General features: G+C 40.5%; 1 protein-coding gene across 5 annotated transcripts in view; it reads right to left on the bottom strand.

Annotated features, from left to right (window-relative positions):
- usp48 (ubiquitin specific peptidase 48) overlaps positions 1–17,821 on the bottom strand; it is a 132,102-nt gene that overhangs the window by 35,243 nt on the left and 79,038 nt on the right. For all 5 annotated transcript variants that reach the window (XR_013578917.1, XM_078558284.1, XM_078558285.1 and 2 more), the window contains 2 exons: positions 9,370–9,484; positions 872–1,014 (listed from right to left, as the gene is read on the bottom strand). Coding sequence is in view for 4 of the 5 variants with exons in the window: in XM_078558284.1 (XP_078414410.1) it covers positions 872–1,014; positions 9,370–9,484 (258 nt within the window). In the remaining variant the exon portion in view is untranslated. The remainder of the gene's footprint in view (positions 1–871; positions 1,015–9,369; positions 9,485–17,821) is intronic.

Below are 17,821 nucleotides of genomic sequence, written 5' to 3'. Positions count from 1 at the left end.
CCAAGTCCTCAGCAGAAGCCTCCTGCTGCCTGAAACCCCACTCCTGTCTATTGTTTAGCAAGTGCTTCTCACCAGAGAGCAGGTCCAACACTGAAGAGAGACAGAGTTTCCATCCACCTCAACCCCTACATGCACAACTTTCTTTTGAAGTTAAAATATGGGCTTTAGTGACTGTCTTAGTGCCCTGGGTGTTTATTGCTTTCTGGAATGTCCAAACACAATTCCTTCAGATTTTTTGGTCTTGTGTCTTGAAAAGGACAGATTCTGCCTTGGCTGAGGGACGTAATGGTTGTTTGTTACAGCAGATTTGAATTGGCCCACGGCATGTTCCACCAAGTAGCCCAAAGGTGAAAGTGAACAAGGCTGACGATACAGTAAAGCAATTGAGGCCCCAGTAATCATTGCAATCTACATGTGTTTCCTTGAAGTGTTAAAAGCTGCAGACAGTGTCTGAACTTGGAAAAGTGCAATGATGAGAGCAGAGAACTTCAAGAATGAGGAAAACTGCACTAGCAGTATTACTAAGAACCTAAGGCTTTTGCAAGATGGGACATATGCCATCCAGTACCACGTCAGGATACTTTTTATGGCTGTGATTAGCATGTGCTGCCACCAGGACCAAAGCCGAAGCAAATTCCTACGCCACGTGAAGAACGTTACAATGATTTACCACAAATTTTCAATCAGACACAGATGCAAAACATATTACAAGGCACATACAACAATACTGTGGTTAAATCAGTTATCTAAAAATTTCCTACAGGAAAGCGGCTGTGTGTTTGAGAAGCACCCATCTCATTATTTCTCATCACCTACTTAAGCTGAATAATGGAATCGCTGCACCCTTAATGAGTCCCTTTTGGAAAAATACCTTTGGCATGCAGATTGTTTGGGCCTTCTCCATTGCTTTTCCCATCAGCATGTTCTGGGTCATCTTCCTTCCCATCCAACTGATTCAGTGCTAGTTGGCGCCAGCTTCGAAGTGAGGCTTTTCCCACCCAGTATCCTTCATGGCTAGAAAAGTGAGGAGATGATAACTAGTTAGGTTTCAAACAAGCATCTAATTAACAACCTAATAAAATAGTTTAACCTTACTAATCTGGAATTCAAAGTGTCAGGACAATACCAAATTCAAGTTCAGACATTAAAAACAATAAATCTCAGTAACAGAACAGGACAAATGCACAACAAGATTACTTACACAAACACATTACTTAACATAAATACGTTAGGAGAGCTGTTAACCATCTTCATCTTCTGGTTTGAAGGAGGTAACTGAGATCATCTATCAGTGAATAGCATCATTCGCAGAACGAGATGCAACATCCAGGGTACATTTGGGGTTACAGTCGTCATCATGGTGGCAGCATTCTGTTTCTCCACCAGCCAATCCTAATTCCTGCCACCCCAGAATAGAGTTGGTTCTCTGAAGTATCAGAAAGGTCATGAAGCCAGTGGCTTCTCTACAGCAGAAGCTGGTGACAGCACAAAATGTTGGGGGGGGCGGGCGGTGCCACTGCAGCTGAGAGAAATTTAAAGGCTAGGTTCGCTTTGACTGCTAACAGCAGTGCCTCGTGAACCAATGCCCAGTCTGGGACATTCCTGGGAAATCTGGGAGGGCAGTAACTCTCGGTTATCATCCACACTGATGTTCTAAGGCCCATTACAAGAAAGGCTTTGCTCTGGTATTCTTGCTTATGAAAATTAGTGGTAGCATAGAAATTAAGCTGATGCAACAACATAAGTGAAACATGCATAACTATGTTTCAACGCAAAGACAAAGCAAAGGTGGAAATAAAGCTTTATTTAAGAAAGGAAAGTATAAAAGGGAGTTAGGTAGCCTGTCACACCCTCTCATTGCAAAAAGCAATCTGGTAGAATGGTTCACCTACTTATTAGCAAACCTGCTCAAACGTCATTCCATTAAAAGCGATGGAATGAAATCAGGCTGATTTGTTAATGGCAGGGCACAGTCTAGGACATTACAACTAATGTGGTGAAGGTAAAAAAAAATACTTCCACATGTAGACTCTGTTCACACAAGGTAATTGAGTGGGTTTCTGGATTAACTACCGCCCTTACACATTCATTAGTCATTTCTCTGGTTGACTGTTTTGCACAGCTTACCTTTCTGTGGTCACAGCAGCATGGGGAGTATCATATATCATGGAATATTTACTCATCCAAGTTTATATATATGCCTATACATATAACCCATACCTACTATGAAGATTTTTTTCCAACACATGCTAAAATTCCTGCCTATGACATGCAGTTCCTGTCTACAAGCTACTTATGCTACTGTTTCCAAATCAGCCTTGAAAATCACTAAATTATGAGAAAATTATATGTAAGGGTATAAACATTTATAAACATCTCCTATGTAAACACTTCACAGTTAAAAATGGATCATAAATTAAATGATCAAACCACTTAAATGTTTTGGAGCTGAAAAGTCTCAAGTCTTAAAAAAAAACAAAAAAAAAGTTAATAGATGGCGGTTAAATTAATCCACTGAATTATCTTTTAGGACCTTTACTAATGTTATTTCCAGGGTTTCAGCCAGGGATTCAATTAGCTACTTTTACCTCAACAACCGTGACAGCAATGCCTTCAAGCACATCTTTGCATTGAGCATGTGTAGGTTGTCCAGCATGCAGTCTATGTATCACCAAAAGTTGAAAAGTAGAAGAGTTGTCTCTAAGGATTTGGGAGTTCTAAAATATCAGCTTGCTTAATAGTAGTACTTACACCTCAATCAAATAGTCATGGGTTCAAGTTCTACCCAAAGACTTGAGCAAATAATTTGCGTCAGTGCTGTCCAATGCATTTGTCACAAGTCACATGTGGCTAATTGGAAATTCAGACATAGCCAATTGTATTCTTCATTAGCAAACACAAAGCAATTACTAGGCACCATCATTAGGCTAGTGATCTCAATACTCGGATTTGCATGTGTAATCTGTGTGCAATTATTGGCAACACAGAAATGTCAAAAAGCAGTGTGAAAATATCCTGTGATGCGAACGTAAAAATGTGCAGGATTAGGCCATTCAGCCCTTCGAGCCTATTCCACCATTTGATAAGATCATGGCTGATCTGATTGTGGCTTCGAGACCCCAAAACCTTGTCTGGGGTTGCAACCCACAGTTTGGGAAGTCCTGCCCTATACCCCTTTGACTCCTTTGTTAGTCAAGAATATATCTAACTCTGCATTAAATAGATTTAATGACCCTGCCTCCATCGCTCTCTAGGGAAAAGAACTCCACAGACTCAAGAGCACGAGGGCCCCTGGGTTCTATGGGCTTTACTTCCTGTTTCTGCTTATTGGTTGTCTGTTAAAATAGCGAGCAACATGGATGAAGACGCCAAATCTCAATACCATGGAGACTGCAGCAATATTGTATGAACAGGGCCGTTCAACCAATCGGAATAAACACTCTAGTCCAGAAGAAAACAGCCAAATCACCTCTATTTCGACTGCATATAGTCAGTTATAAAACTCTCTTCTGAAAAATTGTAATCATAAATCTTGGAGATCATATAATTGATGAGTATTTAATGGGATAACCAAAGAATATTATTCATGCAAACTGTCTAAGTACCTTGAAGGTTAAATTTACCTGGAAATTAAACTTCTCAAATGTTCATTAAATGCTTTAGGGCAAGAATGAAAAGACATGAGCTGGTCAATGATGGGCAAAATGGTTGAACAGTACCACAGGGGCAATATAGAAGGCAATGGATTGATCAGGGGAGGCTGACTAACAGGAATGTGAGGAGCATTATGACAGATGACTCAAATGTTTCATGGGCATTTTGGGTTCCAGTCTCTTGGGTCCATTCCCCTTTGAGGTTGCCCGATCCTGTTCCCAATACCATGTTCCAGTATATTATGAACTTTAAGGCAACGCTTTAAAATTTTGAACAAAAACAGACTGTTAAAATGGCTGCTGCAAACCATGTGGCTTCGGCAGTTTCAGCTCCAGCCATGTTTGTTACCTGCTTTTAAAAACAGCAAGACTCAGCTCTGCAGAGACAAAGACCACCGGGAAGCCATCGAACCAGCTTCAGTCAACTAAGCAGCCAAGGTAATAAGCAGCAATCTTTGAAAGTGGGAGAAGGACTTTCCCCAGCCTGTTCCAACTTCAAGTTCAACTGAAAACCAATCACCTGGAAATTCAACTACAATAAGCCTCACAGCTTACTGAGAAAACTCTGCTTTTTAAAAAAATTCATTCATGGGATGTGGCCATCAATGGCTGGGCCAGCATTTATTGCCCATCCCCAAATGCCACTGAGAAGGTGGTGGCGAGCTACCTTCTTGAACCATTGCAGTCCATGTGGTGTAGGTACACCCGCAGTGCTGTTAGGGAGGGAGTTCCAGGACTTTGACCCAGCAACAGTGAAGGAATGGCAATATATTTCCAAGTCGTGGCTTGGGGAGAAACTTGCAGGTGGTGGTGTTCTCAAATGTCTGCTGCCCTTGTCCATCTAGATGCTACTTGGAACGTGCTGTCAAGGAGGCTTGGCAAGTTCCTGCAGTGCATCTTGTAGATGGTACACACTGCTGCCACTGTGCGGTGGTGGAGGGAGTGAATGTTTGTGGATGGGGTGCCATTCAAGCGACCTGCATTACCCTGGATGATGTCAAGCTTTGAGTTTTGTTGGAGCTGCACTCATCCAGGCAAATGGAGAATATTCCATCACACTCCTGACTTGTGCCTTGTAGGTTCTGGGGCACCAGGGGGTTAGTTACTTGCTGCAGGATTCCTATCCTCTGACCTGCTCTTGTAGCCACAGTATTTATATGGCTTGTCCTATTCAGTTCTGGCCAATAGTAACTCCCAGGATGTTGATAGTGTGGGATTCAGCGATGGCAATGCCATTGAATGTCAAGGGACAACGGTTAGATTCTCTCTTGTTGGAGATGGTCATTGCCTGGCACTTGTAAGGCACGAATGTTTCTTGCTATTTGTCAGCCCAAGCCTGGATACTGTCCTGGTCTTGCTGCATTTGGACATGGACCGCTTCAGTATCTTGAGGAGTCACGAATGGTGAACATTGTGCAATCATCAGCAAACATCTCCACTTCTGACCTTATGATGGAAGGAAGGTCATTGATGAAGCAGCTGAAGATGGTTGGGCCTTGGACAACACCCTGAGGAACTCGTGAAGTGATGGCCTAGAACTGAGATGACTGACCACTAACAACCACTTCTATCTTCCTTTGTTCTAGGTTTGACTCCAACCAGCGGAAAGTTCTCCCCAATTCCCATTAACTCCAGTTTTGCTAGGGTGCCTTGACGCTACACTTTGTCAATGCTGCATCAACAAGCATCAACTTATCAAATAAACTACAGGCTTGCCAAGAAAGAGGATTATACATTGTAATCGTATTTTATTTTCTTCTTCAGTATCTATTCTTAGTGAGAGTGATAGTGTCAGATTAGATTGAGTGAGGTGTTACGGTTTTAAACCTCCGCTGCAAATTTGGACTAATAAATAACCTTTATTTTTAAACTCACAAAAAGGCTTGCTGCTTGAGTATTTAAATTGGGGCAACCACGCTCAAGGATAAAAAAACACACACCTCACATACACAAAATCAGATTAATCATGGTCAGCAAAACACACAAATCCTGGCCGTGACAACAATCACTGTCTATTACCCAACACTCCCCACCCAATACTGCCAAGCTCTAAAGCCCCTCTCCAATCTTGGTCGGTGCCCACTCAATTCCAGACTGTATTCTCAGCACTCCCTGATTCAATAAATAATACAATTGCCCTTCTTCCCAGTAAACCCACAATCTGTCCAGTACTGCCGGGACGTCTCTTTTCAGTGTTTCTGGGACTCCCTCCCAGTGCTACCAGATTTTGAGATTCCCCTCCCCCAGAAACAGCATTGAACCAAGAGACCTGGATTCTCAGGATGGCAGACTCTGGACTCTTTTGTACTTCCTGGCCCCAAGATTGCAGTCACTGCTATTAAGTCAGTGAGCGTGGTAGCACTGCTTCACACAACATCCTTGTTCTTATAAAACCACCACCTGATCAAGCAAATCTTTGGGAAATCTGTTAGTGCAAATGAATGTAATTCAGAAATTAAAATTGAGAAACTGGTTTAATATTGTGCCCAGCTTGAAGTGCCAGAACTCAATTTGCAACACTAGATTCAGACAATATGCTTTATAAATGCCAGTGGATTTTTGTCTGCAGCTGCTTACATGTGAAGTGAACAGAAATCCTTTGCAAAACAAAAACAGAATTACCTGGAAAAACTCAGCAGGTCTGGCAGCATCGGCGGAGAAGAATAAAGTTGACGTTTCGAGTCCTCATGACCCTTCAACAGAACTGAGTAAAATTAGGAGAGGGGTGAAATATAAGCTGGTTTAAGGGGGGAGAGAATTCTCTCCCCCCACCCCCACCTTAAACCAGCTTATATTTCACCCCTCTCCTAATTTTACTCAGTTCTGTTGAAGGGTCATGAGGACTCGAAACGTCAACTTTATTCTTCTCCGCCAATGCTGCCAGACCTGCTGAGTTTTTCCAGGTAATTCTGTTTTTGTTTTGGATTTCCAGCATCCGCAGTTTTTTGTTTTTAGAAATCCTTTGCATATTGGGTAGTGATATTTCCATAGTGCAGCTTTCCTTGATGGATTACAACTATCGAAAATCACAAAACAGTTTATTACACATAAAGGCAAATGGTGCTTAGTAACGGGCATCATCAAACTAAACAACTGGCTAAACTACAAGATGTACTTGTTAATTTTAACTGTAGGAGGTGAGTTCAGTACCAGTTACCCTGTGCCAAGCAAGAGACTCAACAGCAGCCACAGGACTTAATCTATCAAACTGACAGTGAACTTAAACCCCAGTTGGTGGACAGTAGGGTGCAAACTGCCTGAAGAAAGAAGTTCTTGAAACTTAAGCAAGGGCACGTGGCACAAGGCAACAGTAAAAAGTGCAATCAACAATTAAGGGTTTCAACCAGAATGCGCATCAGTGGTAATTAAGTGTCCTTCTTTATTCGAAGCTCCTTCAATCAAATACTTCAGCCTCAAATTCCCATTTTGCTATTCTGTTCACGCATTGTCCAGCACAGATATCCAAATCATCCAAAATTCTGTAGCATTAAAATTCTTCAAATTCTGGATACACCACCCATCATTATGAAACTATGGGTATCAGCAAAGAGGTGACCGAAGAGAACTGAGATGAGAAATTTCTTCACTCAGAGGGTTGCAAACCTTTGAAATGCTCTACCCCAGAGGGCTGTGGATGCTCAATTGTTGAGTATATGCAAGAGTTTTGGACATTTAAGGGAATCAAGGGATATGGTAATCAGGTGGCAAAGTGGAGTTGATAAAGATGATAAGCCGTTATCTAATTGAATGGGAGAGCAGTCTTTAGGGGGCCATATGGCCTACTCTTATTTCTTTTTTAATATACATGAGACATGAGCAGCTCTGGTAAGGATTGGTTTTAGACCTAATATATCTACTTCATAGTTTTACCCTAAAATCTTGTTATATGGTTGGCACCAACTCTGTCTTGGTTTTAGACTGTCAAATCAGTTATTTTTTTCCATCAGCACTTAGACATCAAATAGATCTGTACCAGGGAGAAGTTTATATCAACTCTAAGTACTAGGAAATACAAAGTCAGGAAAGATACCATGAGCAGAAGGTATGGATGAGGTAAAATGTTCCACTGGTATATGAGGCTTCTTTACAATCTTTTTGTGCTTTTATAAAAGTTCAAAAGTCTGCAAGAAACTGTTACTGATGACCACAACTTAGGAAACAAAGTGTTTTATCCGCAAGTATAGAAGATCAAAAACAAGTTAAATCCGCACAATGATCACCTGGAAAAATAGGTCTGGAGAAACCTTGTGGCTCCAGGCACTTACCCTGAGTGACAATGTCTCTCAGGCTGCCTTCCCTCTTGATGAAACATTCCTTCAAAGATTCCCTTAAACATGCAAGAGCAAACTGGGCGTACAATAAAAGCACCTTGTGCTTCAATAGGCAGCAGACATGAAGACACCCCAGTCGTAAATTGCATAGCATTCAAGCAGAGAACCGTCTTGCTCCTTCAGGATGAGATGATGAACACAGCTGAGAGTGCCAATGGAGAACGGTGACCCCACCCAGCAGCAGACACCTTTAATAATGTACGTGACCACCATCAGTGCTCAGAACATCTTATAAGGCTACACTTCAACTCCTTGCCCAGACCCTTAATCTTTTGGCAGCATTCAAATGAATCACAGAAAATCCCAAGGTCCATCTAGTCTTCCCTCTTGTTGTCCAAGCAGTTATAACTTATGCGCTTTTTAAGATACTTGCTGACCTTGGAAATCTCAGCTATTTTCTACTTTCACCACTCTAATAAGGTATTCCAAAATCTGATGACCCTCAGTACCTTCTGAAGTCAGGTTTGAACTTTGCACTCGTGTCTCCTTGTTCTGATGTTCTATACCCCTGACTGATCCTCAACATTAAAAACAATAGCATTTAATCTGATGCCTCAAGACCATCACAACTATGGCAGATGATTGACTAATAAGCTCAGAACAGATATCCATGATGCCACACACACAATCGTCAAGAAATGCTGGCTTCTGTTCTAAGGTGGTTCAAATGCTGGCTAAAGCTTGAGGGTAACTTGCTTTATCACCTCATAAGAACATAATAAGAACATAAGAAATAGGAGCCATTTGGCTCCTTGACCCTGCTCCTCCATTCAATGAGGTCATGGTCAACCTGATCTTGGCCTCAACTCCACTTTCCTGCCTGTCCCCTATAACCCTTGGTCCCCCTATTGTTCAAAAGCGTCTCTCAGCCTTGAATAAGTTCAATGATTCAACCTCCATAGCTCTCTGCGGTAGGGAATTCCAAAGATTCATGACCCTCAGAGAAGAAATTCCTCATCTCAGTTTTGGGAGGCCCCTTATTCTGAAACTTTGCCCCCTAGTTCTAGATTTCACCACAAGGAGAAGCAACCTCACAGCATCTACTCTCCCAAGCCCCCTCAGAATCTTATATGTTGCAATAAGATTACATCTCATTCTTCTAAATTTAAAGAGTATAGACTCATCTTGCTCAACAACATCATTTCTCCTTGCACATAACTACCTAAACTTAAATTTCAGTGATACCAGTTAGGTGAAGCCAGGTAAGAAAGATGAGAAATGAATAAATGCAAGCACAAAGTCACAAAATATATTAGTTAAAGTTTTAAAATAAATATGCCAATAGAACTATACCAAAATCTACAAGAGAAATAAGCAGTAGTCTTCAGACAAATACAAACCATTTATCTGGCCTGTTTAATGGATGGTTTCAAAACAAAAAGTACCTTTGTAATGTAGACCTGGTCAGGTTGGAGATAATCTTGTAATCTTCATTTAACTGATTCTTTAATCTAAGAATCCTGCATTTCTCCACCACACAATCTCTACATAGAGCAGAAGCTAAGGATAAGAAAAGTGTTTCATTAGTATGCAGTACTTAGTTTGCAACTTTTATACTCTACATTTTTGGTTCTTACAAGACCAAGACTGTTACTAATAGTCATATCTAGATTAATATTAGTGTTTATTGTTTAGCTCAAAAGATACTTCCAGATGTTTAACAAGCAGAGGGTTTTGCTGGCAAAGTAAAGGCTCACGAGAATACAGAATTATAGCTCAAGCAGGTGTGCAAAACACTCAGGAGGTGCTCCGACACAGTTCTTACAATTGATAAGTAGGCACAACCAATCCCAGATAAAAAGACAAAATAGTGGCTGGGTAGGCTCTATGAAAATGAAGCACAGGCAGGAAAAAGGAGAAAAAAATATTAAAATAGGCTCTGGAAGATGATCGCGCAACAGGCTCATTTTAGCCACACACTCTCCCCCATAACACTGCGAAGTTCAGATGGAGTGTTGAAAATGGCTTTGCAAAAAAGGCTTAGCAGATCAGCACAGCATGCCATGTGCTACACAAGAACCACATGCAGGGTATACCAGGTATGTTTTACTGGACTCTATTGCCCATAAAACTAATCAGCTCTGAATAAAATAGATCAACAAAAATATTCATTGGTTGTGAAGTGCTCTGGGGCTTCCTGAGGACATGCAAGGTGGTAAATGTATGCAAGTTTGTTATTTCACTAAAGTCAACATGAACACAATTATAAATTACTAGCAAATGGGCTACACTTCACTCCATATGCTTTATACTTTTAATATCTGATATAATGTGCACACAATAAAGGAAAAGAAATACAACCAAGACAACTGTTGAGTAAAAATCTGAAATTTAGCCCCAAAGTTATACAGGGCTGGCTCTGTTGCAAATGGTTCATCCTTACCAGGGCATCAAATGAAATGGTTTCCTTTTTAACTTTGCCTTACAACGACCAGTCCTGCTAGAACCACTTTTACAATTCATTTTGGTAGGAAGCATGAGAGTCAATATAAGCTAAATGGGACAATTTTAAGAGGGGGGAGGGGTGCAGGAACAGAGAAACATGGGGAAAAAGTCCTATCACCTTGAAAGGCTGATGTACAAATTGAGAATGCTGTTGAAAAGGAAAACGATCATTTATAAATAGAAGCACAAGTACAAAAGCAAGGAAATGATGCTAAATCTTTATATAATACTGGTTAGGGCCTGTGGAGTATTGTGGCCAATTCTGGACACCACACTTTAGAGAGAGCGCTAGAACGGCATAAGGGATGAAAGACTAAAAGAGCTGGGATTGTTCTCCCTCCAACAGAGATGGAGAAGTGGGGATTTGATAGGTGTTCAAAATCAAAAGGATTTTAGCAGAGTAAATAAGGAGAAACTGTTTCTAGTGGCATAAGGATCAGTAACCAGAGGATACAGATTTAAAGCAATTGGCAAAAGAACCAGAGGCAACACAAGGAAAAAAAGTTATGTAATAGTTCTCATGGTGTGGAATGCACTGTCTGAAAGGGAGGCAAAAGCTGATTCGATAGCAACCATAAAAAGGTAATTGGAGAAAGACTTGAAGGGGAAATTTTTCAAGGCTGTGGGGAAAAAAGGAGCATAGAACTATTGGATAGCTCATCCAAGGAGCTGGCACAGGCAAAATGGGCTGAATGGCTTTCTTCTGTGCTGTGTCAGCTTATGAATCCAAAATACTCCTCTGTCTTGACGACTCAGAACTTAAGATTTCTCCTGTAAATGCTGCTTCATAACTTTACAACTCATTATCGCATTTCTGTGTTAAAGAGGCTGATCATTGTTTTATTCTGGAGAGCAAGTTTGAGATTCCTTTACTAAAATAATTCAATATTTTCTTTGGTCACATTTTAAAATACTGCCAGTTATAAAACGCAGACACCTCCAATATGTTACGGTCATGACAACAGTAACTATCAGATTTTCATTGGTGCAGAAGCCAAAAGAAGAACATGAACACTTTATACTCCTAATTATCAGATATAGTACCTCAAGATTACTCAGGTTTATAAGAACGGAACACAGCTTCAACTACATTTAAAACTATAGAGAGGGCTGTAGAGAGGGCTTTAAACTAAATGGGTAGGGGGGCGGGGGGGGGGGGGGGGGGGGGTTCTGGAAAGGGGATAAGTAGGCTTACAAAACAAAAGGACATGGCAGCCTTGCAGGGCAGCTATTTCGGCAATGATACCCCGAGCGTGACAGCAAGGGACAGGGTGTACAAACATAAAAAAAGGCAACAAATAGGGTCAAAAAGGGAAAAAATGGTAAAAAGCCAAAATTAATGGCTCTTTACTTAAATGCACATAGTATTTGGAACAATATCAATGAATTAACGGCACAAATAAAGGTTAACGGGTATGATCTTCAGAGCCAAATTATTGGTTACAAGGAAATCATAGCTGGGAACCAAATATTCATGGGTATGTGACTTTTCGAAAGGGCAGGCAGGAAGAAAAGGGTGGTGGAGTAGCTTTGTTAGTGCAAGATGGAAAAAGTATGATAACAAGAAAGGGTCTTGGGTCGGAAGATGTAGAATCCATATGGGTGGAGGTAAGAAATAACAAGGGGAGGACGACACTGGTGGAGTGGTCTATAGGCCCCCTGACAGTAGCTATACTGTAGGGCAGAGAATAAATCAGGAGATAATGAGGGCATGTAATAAAGGCAGTTCATTAATCATGGGTGACTTTAATCTTCATGTAGATTGGGAAGATCAAATTGGCAGAGGTAGACACGAGCAAGAATTCATACAGCTTATTTGGGACAGTTTCTTGGAACAATATGTTGTGAATCCAACCAGGGATCAGGCTATTTTGGATCTGGTAATGTGTAATGAGGCAGGTTTAATAAATGATCTCAGAGCAAAGGATCCCATAGGAAACAGTGACCATAACATGGTAGAATTTAGCCTTCAGTTTGAGAGTGAGAAACTCAGGTCAGAAACAACTGTGCTAAACTTAAATAAGAGTAATTACAATGGCATGAGGACAGAGTTGGCTGGAGCGGACTGGGAAAGCAGTTTAGCAGAAAAGACCGTTGATAAACAATGGCAGACATTTAAGAAAACAGTTCATGACTCTCAACAAAGATATATCCCAGTGAGGAAGAAGGATTCAAGGAAGGGGATAAACCAACCATGGTTAACCAAGGAAGTTAAGGACAGTATCAAATTGAAAGAAAAAACATACAACGTGGCAAAGATTAGTGGTAAGCCAGATAATTGGGAAAGCTTTAAAAACCAAAGATGACCAAAAAAAAAAATAAAGAGGGAGAAAATAAATTTTGAGGGTAAACTAGCAAGTAATGTAAAAACGGACAGTAAGAGCTTCTTTAAATATATAAAAATGAAGAGAGACCAAGTAAACATAGGCCCCTTAGTAAATGAGGCTGTGGAACTAATAATGGGGAACCAGGAAATGGCAGAGGAATTGAATAAATACTTTGCTTCAGTCTTCATGGTAGAAGATACAAATAGCATTCCAAAAATACTAAATAATCAAGAGGCAAAAAGGTTGGGGGGTAGGGGAGGAAATAAATACAATAACTATCACTACAGAAAAAGTACTAGGGAAACTATTGGGACTAAAGGCCAATAAGTCCCCTGGTCCTGATGGGTTGCATCCTAGGATAATAAAGGAAGTAGCTATAGAGATAGTGGATGCACTGGTAGTAATCTTCCAAGAATCCGGAGATTCTGGAAAAGTCCCAGGGGATTGGAAAACGGCCAATGTAACACCCTTATTCAAAAAGAGAGACAGACAAAAAACAGGTAACTATAGGCTAGTTAGCTTAACATCTGTCATTGGGAAAATGTTGGAGTTTATAATAAAGGATGTAATAGCAGAGCATTTAGAAATACATAATGTAATACTGCAGGGTCAGCATGGCTTCATGAAGGGGAAATCATGCCTAACAATTTTATTAGAATTCTTTGAGGAGGTAACAAGCAGGATAGATAATGGGGAACCAGTAGACATAATATATTTGGATTTCCAAAAGGCGTTTGATAAGGTACCGCACATAAAGTTACTTGATATAAGAGCCCATTCTGTTGGGGGTAATATATTAACATGGATAGAGGATTGGCTAACTAATCAAAGAAAGAGAGTTGGGATAAGGGGGGTATTTTCGGGATGGCAACCTGTAACTGGTGGAGTGCCACAGGGATCAGTGCTGGGGCCTCAATTATTTACAATATATATTACTGACTTAGATGAGGGAAGTGAATGTTCTATCGCCAAGTTTGCAGATGATAAAAATAGGTGGGAAGGCAAGTGGTGAGGACAACACAAGGAGTCTACAGAGGGGTCCAGACAGGTTAAATGAGTGGACAAAAACTTGGCAGATGGAATATAATATGGGGAAAATGTGAGGTTATGCACTTTGGCGGGAAGCATAGAGGAGCTGAATATTATTTAAATGGAGAAAGACTGCAGAAGGCCGCAGCACAGAGGGATCTGGGAGTCCTTGTGCATGAATCCCAAAAAGCTAACATACAAGTTCAACGGGTAATAGGGAAGGCAAATGGAATGTTGGCCTTTATTTCAAAGGGACTGAGTATAAAAATAGGGAAGTCTTGCGAAAACTATACAAGGCACTAGTTTGACAACATCTAGAATACTGTGAACAATTTTGGTCCCCTTACCTAAGGAAACGTATTCTGGCATTGGAAGCAGTCCATAGAAGGTTCACTAGGTTGATCCTGGGTATGGAGGGATTTTCTTATGAGGAAAGGTTGAGTAGATTGGGCCTGTACGCATTGTAATTTAGAAGAATGAGAGGCGGCCTTATTGAAACATGTAAGATTCTTAGGGGGCTTGACAGGGTAGATGCTGAGAGTTGTTTCCCTTTGTGGGAGAGTCTGGGAACAGAGGGCATAATCTCAGAGTAAGAGGTCGCCTATTTAACACAGAGACGAGGAGGAATTTCTTCCCTCAGAGGGTAGTCAATCTGTTGAATTCTTTACCGCAGGATGGCTGTAGAGGCTGGGTTGTTAAGTACATTCAAGGCTGAGACAGACAGATTTTTAATTAGTAAGGGAATCAAAGGCTATCAAAGGGGGAAAAAAGGCAGGAAAGTGGAGTTGAGTATTATTGGATTAGCCATGACCTCAACGAATGGTGGAGCAGATTTGATGGGCCGAATGGCCTACTTCTGCTCCTATGTATTATGGTCTTGTCGTCCAAAAGGGTGTATTTTGTCCTTTAGCGTTTGTTCATTTTATGACAAACAGCACCAATCTCCTTCTCGTGATGCTTGTGAAAACGGAAGAAAGAGGAGAACAATGGAGTGAAGATGAACTTTAATGCTGCAGGTAACTATCAGAAATGCACACAGGTAAAACAATGAACTTGGAACATGAGGCACCTCAGAGTCAAAATAGATGCTGAAAATATCAACAGATCCCTAATCAACATGGTTCACAGTTCCCTGCATAGCCCTTAGCTGGGCACAAATGTATAAGGGCTTCCGTTTACAGTTATATTGCAAAATACTAGTAAATTGAACTTAAATATCAAGTCTTCAAGAGCTTGAAAGCACAGTAAACAAAGAATGAGAAAAGAGAGATCGAATGGCCTGGCTATTGGTCAGTATGGATTCAAGGTGGGTATTTTTTTGAGAGTGGCGATAACAATGGTTTTGAAGAGAAAGCAGTTTCAGAGAAGAGTGAGCTATTGAATGTTAGATGGCAAGAAGGCATGGAAAAAGCAATAGGTGGTCAGGAGATAAATGGGAAAGGCATCAACAGGAGCATAAGATCTCGAATAGATGAGCTTGTCGACAGCAGTGTGATAGATGTGGGAGAAACAGCAGAAAGATGGAGGATCACAACAAAAACAGGTGGGGAATTGGGGGAGAAAGGGAAAGGGAAAACCAAGATACAATTTCACAAATGCTTTCAATTGTGGAGATTAAATCTTTGCATTATTTGCACTTGATATTCAAGGTTAGGATGGAGGGGTTGAGGGAGAATACTTTAAGGCAGTTGCTTGTAAAGAAAAATGCTTGCTTTGATTAATTATGCTTAATCAAAGTAATATCTTGCTGTTTGTCAAAATGCATTTTCAGTAGCCTCCAAAATATTGGTAGCAATTGCACAAACTCCCAACTATGGTCAAAACAAATTAACATAATATGATCAAAAGTAATTTTGTCGCTTATAAGTAAATTATCCTACTTTTATCAGCCCATGTCAACAGAGAGCAATTCAAAGACCAATATAACAGGCCTGGTGCAAAGCAATGCTCACTCGGCTTGCCTCCAAACTCAGAATAGTGGTCTCTACTGCAATGCGGTTGATCCATTCACCACAGTCGTCTTTGTGGAAAGCTAGTTTTTGATACCAATTTGTGTTACAGGTCTGTATCCTCCAAGATAAATAAACAATCTTCTTCAAGAAATTTCAGTTCTTGGAGGAAGACATCTGACAAGAATACTTAATTTTCAAATCTGTCTTCATAATGACAGCAAGATAAGCATTGTATGCTCCTTGGTTATCACTCTGAATTCCACATACAGTACAGTACCCACACCTTCAACCCTCTGCCACAAATAATGAAAGGGGCTCAGTTTCTCAGGGGTATCATATTCCTGAAAGTAATTAAATTTTGCTGTTTTTATTTTTATTAAAATATGCTTGTTATTTGATTATGAGATACCAAGTCTCACAGATGTGAAGGTTTGGGCTACTGTTCTAATTGGTGCAGATTACTTACAGATAACATTGACCCAAATGCTAACACAATGCACCAATTTCAGGTAAAGAACGTCTTGCGCAGTCCAAAAAAAGTTTCCTCAATTATATTCAACTCTTCCTCTGGGAGCAAGAGAAAAAGATGCTTTCCCCAGTATAATTTCCCATTCTCAGCTGGATGTAGAATCAAGGAAAATCTTCCTTAAATTGAGGGATTATGAATTCATCTATAGTAAGATCCTGTTGCTCAGAGCAATTGGGAGTAGCTGAATCGATTCTATGCTATTTGTGTAATTATTGAGCCCTGAGATTCAGTAAAACTGGAGTTGGAGGTTGCCAAACTGCAGAAGGTTCTTCAGAACTTAAGACAGATGTGGTTATTAGCTTATAACAAATTTCTGTATCAGTTCTGAGAATGGAGTACAAGTAGGTACCATTCTTTTTCTGACATGATGCTAGCTGCAGATGTGTTGGTTTCTGGTGAAGGATTGAGTGCGGGATTTTTTTGGAGGGTGGGGGAAATGGTGTAATAATCATGATTTCAGAAAGAAAGACAATGTTAGAGAAGAACCAACTATTGACAATGTCAACATGGGAGTAGATCAAATATATTAACAATCAAAGGTGGCAAATCTCACCTAAAGAGCTGCCATCCCTTGACTCAGCTCACAGTGGGCACCTTGCAGAGCTTGGGAAACACATCAAAATGTCTGGAAATCATGAGTCAAGAGATCAGGCGCACTGGAAAGGAGCTTTAAGAATCTAGGTTGATCTTAGGGTACATTTATTCTACAAACTTAACTGTGCAAAATGGTTCTAGCTTAGCACCAATGCTGAACTTGTAGTGGAAACCCAAAGATAAGGCTCAACTGCTTCAGGGTGTCTGCAGCGACTTCATGGGCACTTTTTAGACCTACCAGACATTAATTTAAATAACAAGTGTGAGGATTCTTCCTATTGCACACTTGCATTTAAATTTTAATCCTTGGGGGAAGTTCCTCTATTTGTACATCTACAACACTCTTTTCTGTTCACAACTGGAGTTCCAGTCAGACAGGATCCAGGCTGTATGACACAGGGTACTGCCACGCTGCTTCCACTTAATACACCCCCAAGGAGTGGCAATCAAAGCCCAAACCCAAGCAATATGGAAACATTTTAAAAAGTGGATTGGAATGTGCCAATGAGCAAAACTAAGGAAAGTTTTGAAAAAACTCAAAAGGAAGCTTTCTGTAAAAGAATCAGACAAAACGACACTGGGTAATACAGCACTTTTGTACACCAAGAAAACAGTATTCTTAACCCAAAAAAATCTTATTTGTAATCCAAAGGACAATAAAGAGGCAAAAACACAAACACAAAAACACCTTTGGAAAAAAACTAAGGCAAGCAAAGGAAAATTGCATAGAATTGCACAGCATTTAAAACAGAAAGAGGTAATTTGGCCCCAGATAGCCCATGTCAGTGTTTATGTTCCATACAAGCCCCCTCCCATTCTACATCATCAAACCCAATTGATATTCTCTATTCTTATCTCCCTCATGTGCATCAAACTCATCTTGAAATGAATCTCTGCTATTTGCTTCAACTACTTGTTGTGGCAGTGGATTCCACATTCTAATCACTCTAGGAATTGAAGT

The sequence above is a fragment of the Cetorhinus maximus genome, chromosome 15, assembly GCF_964194155.1.
Source record: "Cetorhinus maximus chromosome 15, sCetMax3.hap1.1, whole genome shotgun sequence".
Taxonomy (NCBI): Eukaryota; Metazoa; Chordata; class Chondrichthyes; order Lamniformes; family Cetorhinidae; genus Cetorhinus; species Cetorhinus maximus.
The sequence above is the reverse complement of the archived record's forward strand: the minus strand, read 5'-3'. Positions and strand labels throughout refer to the sequence as shown.